Here is a 22847-nt window from a genome sequence, read left to right on the forward strand (position 1 = left end):
AAGTATTTCGAAGTGTTTTGTGAAAGTTTATCGTCACTTTTTGAATTTTAAAAAATGACGTTACGTTATGAAATGCTCTTTTTTTTCATTTATCACACAGTCTACATAGAACGATATCTAGGCTATATATGGACCGATTTAATCGAAAAAAAGACCCAATAGTGATTATGGGACATCTAGGAGTGCCAACAAAGAAGATGGTCAAAGTGTTTTATATTTTATTGTGCGGTGTGTGTAGCGCCGAATATGCTAATTATTTTGTTTACGTCCCCTGCGGGTCTTTTGTGGTGTTACATGCTATCAGATAATAGCTTCTCATGCTTTCGCCGAAAAGCATTTTAAAAATCTGACTTGTTGCCTGGATTCACAACGAGTGTAGCTTTAATTCAATACCCTGCATGTGTATTTTAATGAACGTTTGAGTTTTAACTAATACTATTAGCATTTAGCGTAGCGCATTTGCATTTCCAGAGCTCTAGATGGGACGCCTGCGTGCCAGGTAGGAGCAAGTGGTTAATCCATTTTAAAATAAGGCTACAATGTAACAAAATGTGGAAAAATTCAAGGGGTCTGAATACTTTCCGAAGGCACTGTATATCAAGTTGTTTTGGTACCTCCCTTATGCACTACGCTTTTCTGCATGCTAACTTTTACTATACCACAGGTCAATCGATATACAAAACATTAACACGTACTCTTTCCATGACCGACTGACCAGATGAATCCAAGTGAAATCTATGATCCCTTCTTGACGTCACTTGTGAAATCCACTTCAATCAGTATAGATGAAGGGCAGGAGACAGATTAAAGTATTTTTAAACCTTGAGACTATTAAGACATAAAATGGGTGTGTGCCATTCAGAGGGTGAATGGGAAAAACAAAACATTTAAGTGCCTTTGAACGGGTGCCAGGCGCACCGTTCTGTGTCAAGAACTGCTTGCTTTTTCACAGTCAACAGTTTCCCAAGTGTATCAAGTATGGTCCACCACCCGAAGGACATCCAGCCATCTTGACACAACTGTGGGAAGCAATGGAGTCAACATGGGCCAGCATCCCTGTAGAACACTTTCAACACCTTGTAAAGTCCATGCCCTGACGAAATGAGGCTGTTCTGAGGGCAAAAAGATGGGGGGGGTGGGGAGGGTCGATCGATAGTGGTTCATGGAGATTACCGTTTCTATGTGAAGAGAGATGTAGGTCACGTCTCAAACAACTATATATTCTTTCTTTTTTTACCACTTTTTCTCTCCAATTTTGTGGTATTCAGTTGGTAGTTACAGTGTCTCATCGCTGCAACTTCCGTACGGACTCCAGAGAGGTGAAGGTCGAGAGCCGTGCGTCCTCCGAAACACAACCCAACCAAGCCGCACTGCTTTTCGACCCAATGCCCACTTAACCTGGAAGCCAGCCGCACCAATGTGTCGGAGGAAACACCGTACACCTGGCGACCGTGAACCCTCCCCTAACCCGGACGACGCTGGGCCAATAGTGCGCCGTCCCATGAGTCTCCCGATCGCGGCCGGCTGCCGACAGAGCCTGGACAGCAGGTAGCTCAATATTAGCAAAGTATTCCTAATGTTTGGTGTACTCAATGAAGTCTACCAGTCTATCCTGCCCTCTGTCCACCATTCATAGTGACAACAGTGGTAGGTGCACCGTTTGTCAAGATCTGCAAGAGGCTAACTGGCAATCATGCTGCAAAGCTGCATACATTTTCAATATAAATCCACAAGGACACATAGCAATAGCTGATAGGCAGTCGAGAAGCCAGGTGCATCATTGTGCATGAAATAACACTGAAGACATGATCTTGTATAGGCGGCAATACAAAATTCTACTCTAGGCTGCAGTGAAAATGTCCTTTGAATAATGACGTAAAAGCCCTGTGATTTTAAATGTTTCGTTCCATTTGGATCAGTTGTGGGTGGACAGTTTTTAAGGTCTAGAAAAGCACAGTAGCGGACCATTCTGGCTGTATTCTTACTTCTGATACTGAGATGTGCCTTGTGTTGCAGATCATCATTCTCCCAAGTCATCCTATAATAATGTGGCCATATATACAACTGTATGCTGTCGGCAGGCCCGGCTATTCGGGAACGCTGAACGCACGCTCTGCTTCCTCTCCAAATCCGAGGGGCCATTCCTTGTACACCTAGAACCTGACGCTTCAATGTAGCCTAAATTTAAACTTTAAAAATGTATGGCCTTTTATATGCGCTACTTCAAAAGTCTACTGTAGGCATGCGCACGTTTGTCCAAAATATAATTCTAGCCTCGTGAAAATGGCTTGATATTGAGTGGGCATGTTCACCATACCTACGCATTTTTTTTTGAGACAAAACCATCAGTAGGACTAAAAGCGATGGAAAGTAATTTACCTTGTTTGTTTTTTTCCGCCACGGGAATCTAACCGCAAAAGTTATTTTTGTGGACTATGTATTTACTCAACAAGTCAATTTGAGGGAAACACAACTCTGATGGGAAAATATTGTTTTTATGCAGATTTTTTCATATTTATATGAGAATCTGTCAACAATTGGATGGAAAGTTCGCTATAGGGACACCTTAAAGACTCTGGCAAGTGTGCTCGTCCAGTGTTTCACCAGCAGCCCCAAACATCTAAAGAATAAGCTGCAGACAAGCAAAAACAAGCTTGTAAGAATTGTACTTAAACTCATACTCATCTAGAGGCAAGCATTTTCTTTGTCTGTGTCTCTATCTATGACATTTCATTATGTATCTATGGAAGAAAATAGGGACCACAATGGAAATAAGTCTGACTTTAATTGTGCGATCCCAGTCACTTTGAAAAAGTGTTGTACTGTGTGTATACATTATGTATTTGTATTTACTGAACCATTCAACTCAAACCAAACTGTGCAGCAAAACATTTGATTAACGGAAAGAGTCATCTCTTATAAAACACCAAAAACTTGAATGACATTCGGTGATTGTCAAGCCAATCCTAGGTCGGGATGGAGGGATGCATTTTATGTTTGTCGAGATTGACATCTATTTATTGTGGTGTTGAAAATGCAAACCATGACATAGAAGTGCCCAAAGTCAGTATGCATTGTTTATTGGTTGTGGGTTGCATTGGCACAGAAACCTGTTCGTTATCTTTTTTTTTTTGCAAATATTTTCTGTAATTATAGAAAATCTGATTTCCCCTTGCTGATCATTTTCTGCCGCCGGCTCTGATTGCAGTGTTACTCTTCAGCTCCACTATATGCATTGTGTTGCTGTGCCATCAGCGTCACGTCAATGTGAAGTTTTACCTGCTACACAGAGTTCGTTGTTTTGAGAGAGGAGCCTTTATTCTATTTTGCCTACTGTACCATATTCAACGATTATGCGTAAGTATAATAGCTTTGGTCCAGTTTTTCCCAAGTACTCACTAAACTGCTGCTAGTGGTTGTACTAAATGATCCCCTAATGTCACACGCTGCTTTTGAACCTAGCTAGTCAATGTAACTAGCTAGCTAGTAGTAGTAGCTTCTTGACTAAAATAACCAGTGGTGTATAGTCGTGGCCATGTGCAACCAAAATCGTCTTTATTTGTCATCATTTCATCATTCTATCACAAGATAGAATTAACGTGAGCGTCTGCCATCGAGAATTTAAACTCTGTGATTCTTGAGCTTGGACGCTGACATTGGACGTGACGCATCGTGAGCGCAACACGGGCAGTGAAGCAGCATTCATTGATTTCAAGGAAGCATTTCCTCAATGGCTGATAGCAATGCCGGACGCCCGACGGCTAGTGTAGCAGGGCTGTAATGAAACAGGCAATGAGAGTTCGTCTGTGGTGGTCGGTGAACCATTGACTTTCTGGCCCGTGCCACATAAGCATGCTGAAGTGGCAAAGTCGATATACAAGTTGGTAAACAAAGCGCCTCCCGGGTGTCGCAGTGGTTAAGGGCACTGTACTGCAGCACCAGCTGCACCACCAGAGACTCTGGGTTCGCGCCCAGGCTCTGTCGTAACTGGCCACAACCGGGAGGTCCGTGGGGCGACACACAATTGGCCTAGCGTCGTCCGGATTAGGGAGGGTTTGGCCGGTAGGTATATCTTTGTCTCATCGCGCACCAGCGACTCCTGTGGCGGGCCGGGCGCAGTGCACGCTAGCCAAGGTTGCCAGGTGCACGGTGTTTCCTACGACACATTGGTGCGACTGGCTTCCGGGTTGGATGCGCGCTGTGTTAAGAAGCAGTGCGGCTTGGTTGGGTTGTAAATGGACGCATGACTTTCAACCTTCATCTCTCCCGAGCCCGTACGGGAGTTATAGAGATGAGACAAGATAGTAGCTATTAATAATTGGATACCACGAAATTGGGCAGAAAAAGGGGTAAAAAATTTGAAAAAAGTAAACAAAGGGTTAGTTATTGTTATTTTAAGGTCGTAAACATTATTTTGAGTCTGACATTTCAAAATGGAAATTACAAACTCTAGAAGCCTTTTTAAACCTTGAATGCACTACAAGTTTGCAATCTCCATGTTCCTGCAACAACAGGAGGCTCATATTAAGATTCGGCATCTGTATACCGTTGTTTAATGTGTTTTTAAAGTAGCTACAGTATATGCATACATGTGTTTCCTATTCCTTTCTTCTGCAGCTCAGTGGAAAAGTAGTTCCGGTCAGTCATGTAACCATGGCGACGGGCCGGTACTACTTACTCTCCAGGTTCCCAGCCAGCAGGTAGAGCCAGGTGAGCAGGATGACGGCGGTCAGAGATGCCACCAGCAGCTTCAGACGACCTCGAAACGGCATGTGCATGATGGGACGGCCGGGTGGGGGCGGGGGCGGGGGCGGGGGATGAGGGCTCAGGTCGGGCTCAGTCTCACATCTGCTTCCTGCTGCATCCTCTCATCTGGAGGGAGAGACGAGGAGAAAGAGAGGAGGAGGGAGAAGGTTAGCATGATGCTATCACAAAATGCTTTAGTGGCATAACAGTGCAGTTTGTATTCAAGCAAAGCAGAAGTTAGGACACAAAATGCCAGGGTCACAATTAAAATATGATGTTAACTCACTCTCATAACACAAATACAAGCACACGCATGAGTACACAAACGTGCACGCACACACACATGTGCACGCAAGCACGCACATACACACACAGTTTATTCACAGCCAGGCTCAATTGGCAAGTGCGGGCAGACTCTCGCTCTCTCTCTCCCCCTCTCTCTCTCGCTACCTCCCTCTATCTATAAAGGCTATAAGAGTTCCAGGTCCTCTCTTTGTTTTATGATGAGCTTAATTAATCACGTTTCACTTTAATTAGATGCAGGCCTGAAGGAAACAAGATTGGATGCAGCTGCCAATTAAAGAAGAGAAGTCAAAAAATATCTGGGAGTTTATGAAAAGAAGAGTGTGTCTGGCCTGTGCTTTGCTGGTGTGAAAACTCTGGTGAGAGAGGGAAGAGAGGGAGGAGAAAGTGGAATGGGTGGACGGTATAGGGGTGAGATTAAACTGAACTTGCTCCGGGACCCAGGTTTTCATGCAGGTTGACGTTTATTGGGATGAGTCTTGTCCTGGAGGTAGAACTGAGCGATTCCTGCTAAATGGGCCAGCAGCAAAGTCAAAATTGGCTATAATTGTAAAAAATGTGCTTTTTGGTCTTAATTTAAGATTAGGGTTAGGCATTAACGTTAGCAGTGTGGTTAAGGTTTAACATCTTATTCTATGACTGTACCAGCTTGTGACCACTCTGCAGAGCAGACTCCAGAACAAGATACATGATGAAAAACGCTAACCTGTGGTTATCATCTACTTGACATGTGCACACACACACCCTCAAGACTGTCAAATGAACATCCTGCCCTTCAGTGTGCAACTTTACTTAAAACAGGCGCTTAACTTGGCTGCTCGAGGTGTGTGTGTGTGTTTGCTCAAGGTCTCTCATTCCAATGGATTCTCGTCACAGCGCCTACAGCTAGCAGACTCTAAAACGACAAGGACAAAGAGCACTGCTGATAATGCCAGCGAGAGAGAGAGAAAATCAACAATACCACAACATGCTGGAGAGCAACTCCGACATGTGCAGTATAATTCTATAGAAAATGTTATTAGTAACATTAATAACACAACAACCAAAGCCATAGCTGGCTCACAGTCCCTGATTTAGATGACCATCCTAGATTATGGAGACGTAATTTATAGATCAGCAGGTAAGGGTGCTCTCGAGCGGCTAGATGTTATATACCAATCGGCCATCAGATTTGCCACCAATGATCCTTATGGGACACGTCACTGCATTCTATACTCCTCTGTAAATGGGTCATCTTTGTATACCCATCGCAAGATCCAAGGGTTGATGCATATTTATAGAACCCTCTAAGGCCTCACTCCCCCCTATCTGAGATATCTACTGCAACTCTCATCCTCCACATACAACACCCGTTCTGCCAGTCACATTCTGTTAAAGGTCCCCAAAGCACACACATCCCTGGGTCGCTCCTCTTTTCAGTTCGCTGCAGCTGTCGACTGAAACGAGCTGCAAAAAAACACTCAAACTGGACCGTTTTATCTCCATCTCTTCATTCAAAGACTCAGACACTCTAACTGACAGCTGTGGCTGCTTCACGTGATGTATTGTTGTCTCTACCTTCTTGCCCTTTGTGCTGTTGTCTCTGCCCAATAATGTTTGTACCATGTTTTGTGTTGCTACCATGTTGTGTTGCTACCATGTTGTGGTCATGTTGTGTTGCTACCATGCTGTGCTTTCATGTGTTGCTGACATGCAATGTTGTTGTCTTAGGTCTCTTTTGCCTTCAGGTAGGCCGTCATTGTAAATAAGAATTTGTTCTTAATGACTTGCCTAGTTAAATAAATATATATATTTTTTAAACAGTTAAAGTAAGTGAGGACTGTTGAGAGATGTTGTACTTTGGATAGGGAAAGAGAGCCAAGGCCTGCAGATACAGAAGAGAAAGGCGAGAGGTGTTTCAACCGAACCACCCACCTCAACGGGCCCCTCTTCAGGAGGGTTGGCCAACCCTGCCTTAAAAGGATAGTTCAACAATCCCCTCAAATCCACAGTTGATTCAACTATAACCTCAAAATACATTCACGTCAAATACCCCATACATTTCCTTGCTGTGCTTTTTGTAAGCACAGTTATTGCTCTTTGCCTGTTAAAGTACAGTAATAGTTCATGTGATCCACATAGTATTGAGGTTACGCCCTGGAGCTACAAAACCTGGTCAAGGTGATATCAGGAAGGGGATTTTTTTCCCAGAAACCCTTGGCTGCATCAAGTGATAAATACTGCAAGATATCTGCTTTTGAATCTTTCTTATTTTCTCTCTGATCTTTCACGTGTTTTTCTCTGTGTGTGTGTGTGTGCTGAAGATAAACCCATTCTGAAATGGTTTACACCACAGGTGTAAATCTCTTTCTTTTTCCCTCCCTCCCAGATCATAAAACAACGTTATTAACCGGTTCCCATGCTTTTAAAACAAGGAGTCTGTTCCGGAACAGTACAGATCACTTCTGTTACTGGCTCTGATTCTGTTCCTTGAAAAAGTTTGTTATTTTCCAGTTTTCGGCTCTGTTCCCTGAACCGGTTCCAAACCCTGGTTTAAAATCCTACCCCAAACTTTAACCCTTATCTTAACCATATGGAATTAATCCCTAAGTTTATGGTCAAAAGTCGAATACTGCAGTCAGACCACGAGATTTGTTGGAAAAAGAATAAAAACTAAACAGAATACAACACTTCATTCATTGTCCTCGAAAGCAGAAATTCTTAATTAGTTAGGTACAAAACAGCCAAAGTTTTCTATTTCACATTATTGTAGAGCATAGTGAATGGTGCCAAGGGAAACCTGCCTGTTCCTGTATTTCTAAGCATGGCTGTCAATAAAACACGAGAAACATATAATGCAAGTAATAGTGCAATTAAGAGCTGACGCCATTGTGTAAAGGCTTTTATCGGTAGCTTCCCCATTAAAAGTGAAGGGCCTTTTAGCACTGAGCTAAGCCGGAAGGGAGATATCTCTGATTAGGGCATAATCAGTTTGGCGCTTCCTGCATCAGAAAACCATGATAACAGAGACAGTTAATCATCTACTCTCTTTCTCTATTTTGACCTCAGCCCAGGGTTCACACACACACGCGCACACACACGCTTGAGATTAGATTCTTGATTGAAAACCAGACCATCCATTCAGAGTGGATACGTTTACCCCTGTCTGTATGTCTGTGAGTGTATCTGTGGCACAGACGGATTGGGTCCCTCTGCATATGTTTGACCTGTCTTGTCCTGTGTTTGTGTGTGTGTGTGTTTGATATGTGGGTTGATTCATAACCTGCAGTCCCCACAGTTATATCTGCGGGTCGGGCGGGTGGCTGTCGGGTTGAATAAAGAGAAAATAGTACAGAAAAAAATATATATAAATGCATAATTCTTGTGCAATTTACATCTAGGCCTATAGGCTACATTGAGGTCTGGCATTAGTGCATAAACCTAAGCTTTAGGGCCGAACTTTACATCTGCCAAATAGCCTACACACCAATCCCTTCAAGCTTTTGTGAACGGGTAGAAAAAGTGAATGTCTTTCCACTGAGGCAAAAAAGTACAATGTCAGAGTTTAATTCAATAACAGAAATGCTGCAAAATGGAGAATTAAAAATAAAGAGTAGGGAGGGGCCAGAAAATGTATTTTTGGGAAATATTTGGTGAAGTGGTAAAAGAGGATGATAGCAGTACGGCTATGTTGTGTGTGATTTGTGTGAGGCACTATATAAATTCGACAGACACTAGGCGAGACTTCAAATAGCCCTATGACACGTCAAGGGAACTGTAGCCTACTGTTCAGATGGGTTAAATGGAAACTGAAATCTGGATAATGACTGTAGGTCTATAACCTCTCACATAGTCTTAACATTAACTCCTGCAGAAATAAGCAATTATTGCAGTAGATTGATACCAACAAGCTCAAGTCAGAATTAGATGTTCATCTACGTGCTTCTACACCTGCATTACTTGCTGTTTGGGGTTTTATGCTGGGCTTCTGTACAGCACTTTGAGATATCAGCTGATGTACGAAGGGCTATATAAATACATTTGATTTGATTTGATTTATGTTTCTCAAACATCAAATTTCGAAGTCTTTAAGTGTTTAGGTATTAACTCAGAATTTTTACAGGTAAGGCATTACCTCCGAATGGTTAAGGTAAAGGATTAAGGTTTGGGATAGGCTAAAAACAAAAATCGCCAAAAAAACTTTCTATTGCTGGATTCAAACATGCAACCTTGGGCACCAGAGGCAGATGCTTACGCCCATCCCACCCCTAGTGGACGGTTTACACGTCATCGCCAGACATCCTCAGACATGGATGGACGTCAAATACTGACTTGTATCACGGGTGACCTGGCTGACTGATACACCAAATGTAAAAAATAAAAAATAAACTATAATAAAAAAATCATTATTGCATTTTCTCCCCGGTCCCTAAACATCTTTGCTCCATGAAAGAAACAGAGATGACAGAGAACAATGTTGTGATGTCAACTACACTGTAAAAGTAGAAAGTCTCAAAACACCATGATTGTGTAATGAAATCATGACAACTAAACTGAGATCTGGTGTTTGAAGAGTGTTTGAATGTTAACCCAATGCAAGTTTTAATGCACAGAATGTTTGAGGAATATACGGTAATGGAGTCTGTTCAGGCGTGTGTCGGGGGAGATGACAGAGAGACGCAGCACACACACACACACACACACCTTTCTCTCTTCTGCGTTTCTCTCAGAGCAGGGTAAGAAACACAATTATCACCCTGCTCAATAATCTGTGCTCACATGATGGTTCACACACTTCACAGTAACAGCAGGGAGTTTTCACATGAAACATGAAACTGCAGTTCAGACAATAAGACTCTGCTGCTCATATCACATCTGCTGCAGCTCTGACTGCTATCATAAGTGTGTGTGTGTGTGTGTGTGTGTGTGTGTGTGTGTGTGTGTGTGTGTGTGTGTGTGTGTGTGTGTGTGTGTGTGTGTGTGTGTGTGTGTGTGTGTGTGTGTGTGTGTGTGTGTGTGTGTGTGTGTGTGTGTGTGTGTGTGTGTGTGTGTGTGTGTGTGTGTGTGTGTGTGTGTGTGTGTGTGTGTGTGTGTGTGTGTGTGTGTGTGAGAAAGAAACAGAAAGAGAGAGATAGAGAGAGGCAAATCAAATCAAAGTATATCGGTCGCATACACAGATTTGCAAATGATGTTATTGCATGTTCAGCGAAATGCTTGTGTTTCTAGCTACAACAGTGCAGTAATACCTAGCAATAATAATACAACATTTATAAAACACACGCATAATCCAGAAAAATTCAGAAATTAAGAATTATTAGTACGAGCAATGTCAGATGCAGGAATATAACTATATATACATATAATACATATGGTGCATTCGGAAAGTATTCACACCACCTGACTTTTTCCACATTTTGTTACATTACTGCCTTATTCTAAAATTGATTTAATAAAACATTTTCCTCATCAACCTACACACAATACCCCATAAAACAGGTTTTTAGAAATGTTTGCAAAGTTAACAATGATACAAAACAGAATCATCAACCTACAACTTGAGTGGAGTCCACCTGTGGTACATTCGATTGATTGGACATGATTTTGGAAGGCACACACCTGTATGTATAAGGTCCGACAGTTTACTGTGCAGGTCGGAGCAAAAACCAAGCCATGAGGTCGAAGGAATTGTCCGCAGAGCTCTGAGACAGTATTGTGTCATGGCACAGATCTGGGGAGAGGTACCAACAAATGTCTGCAGCATTGAAGGTCCCCAAGAGCACAGATTTGCGACGTCAACTACACTGTAAAAGTAAAAAGCCTCAAAACAACATGATTGTGTAATGAAACCATGAAAACTGAGCTGAGATCTGGTGTTTGGAGGTTGTTTGAATGTAAACCCAATGCAAGTGTTTTAATGCGCAGAATGTGTTTTTAAACAGAAATGAAGTACTCTGAAACACCCAAAGTGGTTCTTCAACCTTAATATTGTTGTTTTGAAGAGAGTATTGTGAAAACACTGAGGGTTTTAGTGCACATAAAAGACAGCATCGAAAACACAAAAACTGTTTCTCATACAATCAATGGTTTATAGCCTAAATATTGATTGATGACAAGGGCCGATGGAGAATATTTAATGTGCAATTACACCTTTCTTTTTTTCACTGCTTTTTTAAGACAGATTAGAAACAGGAGGGCAGTAAAATGGTACATTTTGTTGGAATTTGACACACTCAACCACACAGTCACACTGCAAGAAATGATTCTGGGGTTAATTGAAATGAAATGAACTCAAACGTGAAAAATGAATGCAAGTCGTGTAGTGCCTTTGGCCTAGCAATAACGGACACGGCTTAAACATGTCACCCCTCTCTATCCACCGAAGACGGGGCTTAAATTCCCCGCTCCAACCCTTCAGTCTGTTTCTCCCACCTATCTGTATCCCCTCTGTCATTTCATGACTGTTTCAATAGTGTCAAAATACAAGTTATTTCTATGATTTATTCATTTCATTCTACCAAAATAATCAAAGAATAAATTCAACTAAATATATTCCTCAAAATGTAAGTAACTTTCATGAGGAAAATGTTGTGATCGAACTCATTGGAAGTCTTTGGTTTTAACCTGTTCAGGATACCACGGTTTACTGCCCCTTCTGGAGGATTTGGGTACCCATATAAAACAGGATAATTTTTTTTCAAAAGTTGCTAATATATGCATATAAAAACTATTATCGAATAGAAAACAATCTAACGCTTCTAAAACCGTTTAAATTTTGTCTCTATGTAAAACAGAAGTGTCAGGGCATGCATTCTCCCAAAATCTCTCTTGTAATGGAAAAAGTTGCCCCTACTTTGACATCATCTTAAACGCACTTCCCAAAAGGCTACCGCTCTGGGAACAGTTTCTACGTGTTCAGCGTGAAGGCTGCCTTCTATGGGGCTTCTCATTGTGAGAATCGCGCGTTCACGAGACGTTGAGCGTGCCGAAAGGTCTCAGTCACGCCAAAAAACAGTGCACCTATTTGCGCGCTCTGCACATTTTCTCTCTTTCCCTCAGGATCGATTAAAAGACGTGTGTGTTTCGCTTCGTCCTCACAATTGCTGTACACCTTTATAACATGTTAAAGCTTAATTATGAACATAGTTTGACAAGTTTACTCGACATATGATATATATTTGACGTTTTGGTGCGCACCCACTTCAATTTTGCCTACATTTTGACCAAAATCAGACTATTTTGAGAACCGAAAGACGCAGACTTGAAAACTAAAGGCTGTTTTTGGTAAGTATAATTCCTTCCAGGTCTTCTGATGGAAGAACAGCAAAGGTAAGGGAATATTTATGTGTTAATTTTGGGTTTCTGTCGACTCCAAGATAGAGGAGTCATTATGCTAATGTGGGAGCGCCGACTCCCTATTATAGCCTAGTAAACGCAAAATGTAATGTTATAAATAAAAGTAACACAGCGTTTGCATGTAGAAGAAGTGTATCTTCCTATACATATGTAAAACATGCATATTTAGTCAAAGTTTATGATGTGTATTCCTTGTTAGCTGACGTTATCTGCCGGAGCTATTTAATTTCTCCGGACATTTTAGTAGCATTTTTTGAACGATGCATCATTGTAAACAGAGATTTATGGATATATATATAGCATATTATTGAAAAAAAATGAATGTACTGTGTAACATGTTATATTACTGTCATCTGATGAAGATTTCAAAAGGTTAGTGAAATGATTTTTCTTTTAATCCTGCGTTTGTTGATTGCATATTTTTTCCTACTTGGCTATGCTAATGAGCTATGTCTGCGGTGGTGGTTTGACATAAATATGTGCTATGTTTTCGCCGTAAAACATTTTAGAAATCTGACTTGCTGGCTAGATAAACAACTTGTTTATCTTTCATTTGAGCTATTTTACTTGTTAATGTGTGGAGGTTAAATATTTTTAGGAATATTTTTGCGCATTGTGCGTTATGGTAATGAGCTTGAGCTGTAGTCACGCTACCCGCACAGGAATATAAGCCCCTAACAGGTTTTAATCACCTTGCATTTTATATCCTGCCATGTGACTCTGATGTTAAAGGATTGTGCATGATGCAACATTTTTAGACTTTATCATTCTATCACACAATGTTGCATACATATTTGACCAAAGAAAAGTATATTTTTATATGAGTAATAAGCTCGTTGTGCCAAGAGGTGTAATGGATCATGATGAATGGATATCAAAACCATCAGGCAAATTGATCTTGAATGAAGACAGCACCCATTCAAGCCTTCATGATTGTCAATGGAAGAGGGCAAGTGCAGAGTCCCACAGTTTTGCTGTTCAACCAGTTTGTGTTGATGGTTTGAACACTGAGCTTGACAATACCTGCCAAAATGTTATACAATGTCAAATGATCAAATACATAAAACAATGTTAAACATTAAGACACTTCAGAAAAAGGGATCTAATTATGCCTTAGAAGGGATTCAAATCATAATGGTGTTTAGGAGCTTTAGAGTGAGGAAACGACACCAAAAGAGAAGGTATCTAATTCGGCACTAAACAGGACTCGAAACACCAAAATAGTGTTTTCAATCATTTCTTTTTAGTGCTCCCAGTCTCTGGCAAGGTGCTATACACACCACTTAAGTGGCATTACAACACACCATGTTATGTTTCAAAACATCTCAGGATAATGTTTTTCAATACTCCACCAAAGTTAAAGTTTCATCTCCCTCCAGTCGGTGGCAGCTCAGTTGCCACTAGTTTTGGTGTTACAAAGCACTTCTTAAAATGTATTTTTTACCCCCTTTTCATGATATCCAATTGTTAGTCGTTACTATCTTGTCTCATCGCTACAACTCCCGTACAGGCTTGGGAGAGACGACCATCGAAGGCCATGCGTCCTCCGAAACACAACCCAACCAGGCCACACTGCTTCTTAACACAGCACGCATCCAACCCGGAAGTCAGCCGCACCAATGTTACGGAGGAAACACCGTGCCCCTGGCGACCTGGTTAGCGTGCACTGCACCCGGTCCGCCACAGGAGTCACTACTGCGCGATGAGACAAGGATATCCCTACCGGCCAAACCCTCCCTAACCCGGACGACGCTAGGCCAATTGTGCGTCGCCCCCATGGATCTCCCGATCGCAGCCGGCTGCGACAGAACCTGGGCTCAAACCCAGAGTCTCTGGTGACACAGCTAGCACTGCAATGCAGTGCCTTAGACCACTGCACCACCCAGGAGGCCTTAAAGCACTTATTTTTAACAGTGTAGACTCCCGAGTGGCGCAGAGGTCTAAGGCACTGCATCGCAGTGCTAGAGGCGTCATTAAGGACTAGTGTTCGATCCCGGGCTGTATCACAACTGGCTGTGATTGGGAATCCCATAGGGCGGCGCACAATTGACCGAGTGTCATTTGGGGAGGATTTGGCCAAGGGGGGCTTTACAAGTAGACTGTCATTGTACATTTGTTCTTAACTGACTTGCCTAGTTAAATATATATACATCTTTTTTAAATAAACATTCTGGTGAGCAAAAGTTTATTTGGTCTTCAAGGGCAACATATACTGACAGAAGGGAAGCTGCATGTATCTATTACAGACAAGTTGACTAACCAATGGCCTACCAAAACATCAGAAATTATAAGCAGAAACATATTTAAATTAGGCAAAAAACGATTCTGCACCCCCTGTCAAAAAATCATTGCTCCTTCTCTGACTGTAGCCTACAGCACATTTTCTATATTTATTAGCAATTTCGGTGGGTGTGTGAATGTTTGTATTAGCGTTTGGTTGGCTAACTGTGTGTCATCATGTACTGTTGTTGCAGCCTCCCTAGATCACTTCTGTTCACTTCAAATCAGGTCAAATCAGGCTTTATGTCATTTGGGGCAATTATGTCACTACAGTCTGTTCAGGCGTGTGTCGGGGGAGATGACAGAGAGACGCAGCACACACACACACACACACACCTTTTTCTCTTCTGCATTTTTCTCAGAGCAGGGTAAGAAACACAATTATCACCCCGTTCAATAATCTGTGCTCATATGATGGTTCACACACTTCGCAGTAACAGCAGGGGGTTTTCACATGAAACATGAAACTGCAATTTAGCCCGTTAGACTCTGCTGCTCATATGACATCTGCTGCAGCTCTGACTGCTATCATAAGAGTGTGTGTGTTTCTTTGTTTTTGTGGGTGTGCGAGTGTGAGTAGTGGCGGATTTACGTAGAGGCGATGTGGGCATCTTGCCGGGGGTGGCACGGGGCACCCGCACCATAAAACTCGTAAAGGTGACCTTTGCGCGATCAAATTTCGAATCGCTCGTTTGCACGTCACGTCAATGATATCATGTCACCGTGTGGAACTGTGGGTCAATTAGCCTTGTCGGAGTGGGCGCCCTGATTGTAGTTTGTGAGATAGGCAGACTACTGCCAGGGAAGGTCTCCCACTCAGAAGTACGAGATGGGGCAGGTTGACCTCAGGTCTCCCCACTGTAAAGGTTTTCTTCTGTGGACGAAGGATCGGACCAAAGCGCAGCGTGGTTAGAGTTCAACATCTTTAATAAAGACCGTAAACGTGAACACTACAAAATACCAAAACAACAAATGTGAAAAACCGAAAGAGTCCTATCTGGTGCATAGACACAAAGACAGAAGGCAGGAAACAACCACCCAAAAAACCCAACACAAAACAGGCTGCCTAAATATGGTTCCCAATCAAAGACAATGATTAACACCTGCCACTGATTGAGAACCATATCAGGCCAAACATAGAAAAGGGAAAACTAGACACACAACATAGAATGCCCACTCAGCTCACGTCCTGACCAACACTAACACAAAGAAAACACAAAAGAACTAGGGTCAGAACGTGACACCTACTGGAAGCCCGAGGTAGGGGGAGCAGGGGGGGGGGATCTATACAATAGAGGTGCGCCAACATTGCACAGTACTAATGTTGTATTTATTTATTTATCTGACCAGGTAAGCTGACTGAGTACACATTCTCATTTACAGCAGCGACCTGGGGATGTAATTAGTCAAATCGGTCACACTACGACAATATACCAAATGAACCACAATTCATTCATAATACTTTGAATATACAGTTTCACGGACAAATTGTTGTTATTTTTTTCTGTTTTATTTTGTGTGAAATCATTAAGAATAATATTAATAAACCAGTCTGCACACCACCAAGGTGAATTGGTTTAGTCTTGACTCTTGGTTGACAGTGTCGGGGGATGGGTAATGAACTGATGCTTGAGTGCCAAATCAACACAAATTTGTTTCTATTTGTCTTTGTTATTTCTTTTTGATGTTTATGAGGAACTGGGAGACTAGTCAGGGAAAGATGAACGGAGGAAAGTACAGAGACATCCTTGTTGAAAACCTGCTCCAGAGCGCTCAGGACCTCAGACTCCATCAGCACAATGACCGTAAGCACACAGCCAAGATAATGCAGGAGTGGCTTCGGGACAAGTCTCTGAATGTCCTTGAGCGCCCCAGCCAGAGCTGGGACTTGAACTCGATCAAACATCTCTGGAAAGACCTGAAAATAGCTTTGCAGCGACTCTCCTCGTCCACCCTGACAGAGCTTGAGAGGATCAGCAGAGAAGAATGGGAGAAACTCCCCAAATACAGTTGTGCCGTGCCAAGCTTGTAACGTCATACACAAGACAACTCTATGCTGTAATTAGAGGTCGACCGATTAATCTGAATGGCCGATTAATTGGGGCTGATTTCAATTTTTCATAACAATCGTAAATCGGTATTTTTTTGACAGAGATTTTGCCGATTTATTTTTTAAATGTTTTTTTACACCTTTATTTATCTAGGCAAGTCAGTTAAGAACACATTATTATTTTCAATGAAGGCCTAGGAACGGTGGGTTAACAGCCTTGTTCAGGGGCAGAATGACAGATTTTTACCTTGTCAGCTTGGGGATTCAATCTTGCAACCTTACAGTTAACTAGTCCAACGCTCTAACCACCTGCCTCTCATTGCACTCCACGAGGAGCCTGCCTGTTACGCGAATGCAGTAAGCCAAGGTAAGTTGCTAGCTAGCATTAAACTTATCTTATAAAAAACAATCAATCAATCACTCATAATCACTAGTTAATTACACATGGTTGATGATATTACTAGTTTATCTAGTGTGTAATTGATATGGTCCGTATTCGCGGTTCCGTATTTCACTGAAAGAATAAACGTCTTGTTTTCGAGATGATAGTTTCCGGATTCGACCATATTAATGACCTAAGGCCGTATTTCTGTGTGTTATTATGTTATAATTAAGTCTATGATTTGATAGAGCAATCTGACTGAGCGATGGTAGGCACTAGCAGGACCGTAAGCATTCATTCAAACAGCACATTCGTGCGTTTTGACAGCAGCTCTTTGCTGTGCTTCAAGCATTGCACTGTTTATGACTTCAAGCCAATGAACTCCCGAGATTAGGCTGGTGTAACCGATGTGAAATGGCTAGCTAGTTAGCGGGGTGCACGCTAATAGCGTTTCAAAGGTCACTTGGAGTAGTTATTCCCCTTCCTCTGCATGGGTAACGCTGCTTGGAGGGTGGCTGTAATCGATGTGTTCCTGGTACGAGCCCAGGTAGGGGCTAGGAGAGGGACGGAAGCTATACTGTTACACTGGCAATACTAAAGTTCCTATAAGAACATCCAATAGTCAAAGGTATATGAAATACAAATGGTATAGAGAGAACTAGTCCTACAATTCCTATAATAACTACAACCTAAAACTTCTTACCTGGGAATATTGAAGACTCATTTTAAAAGGAACCACCAGCTTTTATATGTTCTCATGTTCTGAGCAAGGAACTTAAACGTTAGCTTTCTTACATGGCACATATTGCACTTTTACTTTCTTCTCCAACACTTTGTTTTTGCATTATTTAAACCAAATTGAACATGTTTCATTATTTATTTGATGCTAAATTGATTTTATTGATGTATTATATTAAGTTAAAATAAGTGTTCATTCGGTATTGTTGTAACTGTCATTACTACAAATAAAAAAAATAAAGAAAATGGCCGATTAATCGGTATCAGCTTTTTTTGGGTCCTCCAATAATCTGTATCGGCATTGAAAAATCATAATCGGTCGACCTCTAGCTGTAATCACCGCCAAAGGTGCTTCAACAAAGTACTGAGTAAAGGGTCTTCTGTAAATGTGATATTTCAGTTTTAGATTTTTAAGACATTTGCAAAAATGTATAAAAACCTGTTTTGCTTTATCATTCTGGGGTATTTTGTGTAGATTGATGAGGAGGAAAAAAAACAATTTAATCCATTTTAGAATTAGGCTGTAACGTAGCAAAATGTGGAAAAGGTCAAGCGGTCTGAATACTTTCCGAAGGCACTGTATAAGGAAGATTGACATAGAGAAAGAGAGTGAGAAGGAATGGCAGAAAGACAGAGAGAGAGCTCTAAAGTTCACTGCAGTAGCTTTGCCATTAGGATCGTTGAATAGTTCTAGGGGGACTGTGAAGTTGTTAACTCAACTCGGCTCTGTTATCAACAGCCACACACACACACACCCACACAAGCACGCACACAAATATTCAGCGTTACATGGTCTGTTGGTCATTTGAACCCGAGCTAATATGTGTCATCTCGTCTGGCCACCCTCTAACATCAGCCTTTATCAGTCTGTGTCTCAAAGTCCCTTATTTTTCAAATTTTCCCCTCTATTCCCATCTCGCCCTCAGTCCTATTTCAGAGCACTTCTACTGTTCTGGTAATGGAAATATTAACACTTCTTCAGTGCCAATCCAAGTTGATAGCTCACAGCCTCAACAATACACAAACAATGGGTTTGATTATCAGTGGGAGATATTAAAGGTAAACTGCAAAACCCAGCTTCATATGATGCAAAATGCATCATACAGGCCAGATTTCCGGTATTTTGGAAAGTGATAAATCTTGAAAACTTGATGGCTGACATGCAAAACATTTTTGGGATTATATCAATAACGGACTAATGAAACAAATACCAAAAGGCAGTGTTTGGGTGAAGTTTTCCTTTAAAGTCCCAACCACTTTACAGTATTTACACACTTCTCTTGTGGTAGTTAAAGCACACGAGCGCACACGCACACGGCCATTCAAAAGTTTGGGGTTACTTAGAAATGTCCTTGTTTTTGAAAGAAAAGCACATTTTTTTGTCGATTAAATTAACATAGAATTGTCTCCCGCAAAACACCAATCTCAATGTCAACAGGAAAGAGGTGACTCCGGATTGCTGGCCTTCTGGGCAAACTTGCTAAGGAAAAAACACATCTCAGACTGGCCAATAAAAATAAAAGATTAAGATGGGCAAAAGAACACAGACACTGGACAGAGGAACTCAGCCTAGACGGCTAGCATCCCGGAGCCACCTCTTCACTGTTGAGGTTGAGACTGGTGTTTTGCGGGTACAATTTAATGAAGCTACCAGTTGAGTACTTGTGAAGTGTCTGTTTCTCAAACCAGACACTCTAATATACTTGTTCTCTTGCTCAGTTGTGCACTGGGGCCTCCCGCTCGTCTTTCTATTCTGGTTCGGGCCAGTTTGCGCTGTTCTGTGAAGGAGTAATACACAGCTTTGTACGAGATCTTCAGTTTCTTGACAATTTCTCGCATGGAATAGCCTTCATTTCTCAGAACAAGAATAGACTGACGAGTTTCAGAATAAATGTCTTTGTTTCTGGCTATTTGAGCCTGTAATCAAACCCACAAATGCTGATGCTTCAGATACTCAACTAGTCTAAAGAAGGCCAGTTTTATTGCTTCTTTAATTAACACATCTTTCAGCTGTGCTAACATAATGGCAAAAGGGTTTTCTAATTATCAATCAGCCTTTTGAAATGATAAACTTGGATTAGCTAACACAACGTGCCATTGGAACACATGTGTGATGGCTTCTGGTAATGTGCCTCTGTACGCCTGTGTAGATACTCCATTAAAAATCAGCCATTTCCAGCTACAATAGTCATTTACAACATTAACAATGACCAATTTGATGTTATTTTAATGGACAAAAATGTGTTTTTCTTTCAAACACAAGGACATTTCAAAGTGTCCCCACACTTTTGAACGGTAGTGTGAATAGAAGGCACATAGTAGTACTAGCACATAGTAATACTAGAAACACATTGCATGGAACCGGAAGGCTGCAAGTTCAAACCCCCGAGCTGACAAGGTACAAATCTGTCCTTCTGCCCCTGAACAGGCAGTTAACCCACCATTCCTAGGCCATCATTGAAAATAAGAATTTGTTCTTAACTGAATTGCCTAGTTAAATAAATAAATAAAATAATGAGGGAGTTACATGCTTGAGGGTAGCATTCCTAGGAGACAGAGATACATCTATAGAGGACTCTAGTCTAGGAATTCTAGGTGGGAATGGTTTTCAGGTTACTGGGGCCAGAAGGAGAGTGAGATGTTCTGCAGCCTGCAGAAACATGAGAGAGAGAGAGCAAGAAGCAAAATAAAGGATTCTGGAAAAATATCCATGATCGATGACTCATTACCTATCTGTTAGCTATCCCTTATCTATCATAGATCATCGGCATCGATCACAGAGGCCCAGAAAAAAAATATTTCAGAATATGGTTTGAAAAATGTAAAGAAACTCTTCTCCTAATGGGAAAAAAAGGTGATTCAGCAGTGTGTAAGGTTTGGCTTTCTCTGAACTGTGTGAGAATCTGTTAATCTTCACGCATGAATGCAAGGACTCTCTCAAATACACACACACACACACACTCCACACAGCAAGAGAGTGTGTGACCAATCAGAGCCATAGTAAAAAAGAAAAGCAAATCCTGGTTAAGATCATTAAATTCTAGTTTGAATAAAAGGTCAATGTCATAATCATATAATGTTTGTTTACAATATGGAGGATTGTTTGCTGAGCTAAACCCCAGCTGTCACAGGGACACAGGGGAAGGAGAACGCTTCCAGACAAACTAAACACCTTCTTTGCCCGCTTTGAGGATAATACAGTGCCACCGTCGCGGCTCGCTAACAAAGACTGCGCTCTTTCCTTCTCAGTGGCTGACGTGAGTAACATTTTTATAAATGTTAACCCTCGCAAGGCTGCTGGCCCAGACAGCATCCCTAGCCGCGTCCTCAGAGCATGAGCAGACCAGCTGACTGGTGTGTTTACGGACATATTTGATCGCTCCCTATCCCAGTCTGTTGTCCCCACATGCTTCATTGTTCCTTGTTCCATTGTACCCAAGAAGGCAAAGAAAACTGAACTAAATGACTACCGCCCCGTAGCATTCACTTCTGTCATCATGAAGTGCTTTGAGAGGCTAATCAAGGATCATATCACCGCCACCTTACCGGCCACCCTAGACACACTTCAGTTTGCATACCGCCCCAACAGGTCCACAGATGACGCAATTGCCATCGCACTGCACACAGCCCTATCCCATCTGAATAATATTTATGTAAGAATGCTGTTCATTGACTACAGCTCAGCATCCAACACCATCGTACCTTCCAAGCTCATCATCAAGCCGGAGGCCCTGGGTCTCAACCCCTCCCTGTGCAGATGGGTCCTGGACAGTCTGACAGGCCGCCCCCAGATGGTGAAGGTAGGAAACATCATCTCCACTCTGCTGAATTGTCCACTCACACAGGCAGTGTGGTGAAGACTGTGCAACAGCACCTCTTCAACCTCAGGAGGCTGAAGACATTTGCCTCGTCATCCAAAACCCTGCCAAACTTTAACAGATGCACAATCGAGAGCATCCTGTCGGGCTGTATCACAGCCTGGTACGGCAACTGCTCCGCCCTCAACCGCAAGGCTCTCCAGAGGGTGGTGCGTTCTTCACAATGCATCACCGGGGGCAAACTACCTTCCCTCCATGACACCTACAGCGCCCGATGTCACAGGAAGGCCAAAACGATCATCAAGGGCAACAACCACCCGAGCAACTGCCTGTTCACCCCGCTATCATCCAGAAGGCGAGGTCAGTACAGGTCAAAGCTGGGACCGAGAGATTGAGAAACAGCTTCTATCTCAAGGTCATCAGACTGCTGAACAGCAGTCATTAACTCAGAGAGGCTGCTGCCTGCATTGAGACCCAATCACTGGACACTTTAATAAATGGGTCACTAGTCACTTTAAACAATGCCACTCTAAATAATGGCACTTTAATAATGTCTACATATCTTACATTACTCATATCACATGAATATACCATCTACTGCATCGTGCCTATGCCGCTCAGCCATATACTTATATGTACATATTCTCATTCACCCCTTTAGATTTGTGTGTATTAAGTAGTTGTTGGGAAATTGTTAGATTACTTGTTCGATTAGTGTGTATTATGTAGTTGTTGGGAATTTTTAGATCACTTGTCAGATATTACTGCACTGTTGGAACGAGAAGCACAAGCTTTTCGCTACACTCGCATTAACATCTGCAAACCATGTGTATGAGACCAAAAACATTTGATTTGAGAAACACTAAAGCTGAAGTTTACGCTAGATCACAAACTAACTAATCTCACCTCAGTTTACAATCAATAATTGACCTGGTTATGCATAAACACGCACGGACGCCGACACACTAATACTAATACACAGGCACACACACGTCTTCCTCAGCCCCCCGTAGAGAGTGACGCTACAACAGATTAAGTTGAGTATCCTTCAATGGCCTGCAGAAATAACAACAACTGCAGAGATAGTTACCTCGTCCCATCTGCCCTACTTTGTTGTTCTAACATACTGTCGCCTCCAACGGCTCACTCTGGATGACTCAGTAACAACATAAAACAAAGACAGAACACATAAGAGGAC

General features: G+C 42.0%; 1 protein-coding gene across 5 annotated transcripts in view; it reads right to left on the reverse strand.

The window, feature by feature from the left end:
• LOC124035925 (LARGE xylosyl- and glucuronyltransferase 2) overlaps positions 1-22847 on the reverse strand; it is a 133622-nt gene that overhangs the window by 22753 nt on the left and 88022 nt on the right. For all 5 annotated transcript variants that reach the window (XM_046349844.1, XM_046349847.1, XM_046349846.1 and 2 more), the window contains one exon: positions 4679-4872. In XM_046349844.1, coding sequence (XP_046205800.1) covers positions 4679-4778 — 100 coding nt within the window. In that variant the 5' untranslated portion in view covers positions 4779-4872. The remainder of the gene's footprint in view (positions 1-4678; positions 4873-22847) is intronic.

This window comes from Oncorhynchus gorbuscha, linkage group LG05, assembly GCF_021184085.1.
Source record: "Oncorhynchus gorbuscha isolate QuinsamMale2020 ecotype Even-year linkage group LG05, OgorEven_v1.0, whole genome shotgun sequence".
NCBI lineage: Eukaryota > Metazoa > Chordata > Actinopteri > Salmoniformes > Salmonidae > Oncorhynchus > Oncorhynchus gorbuscha.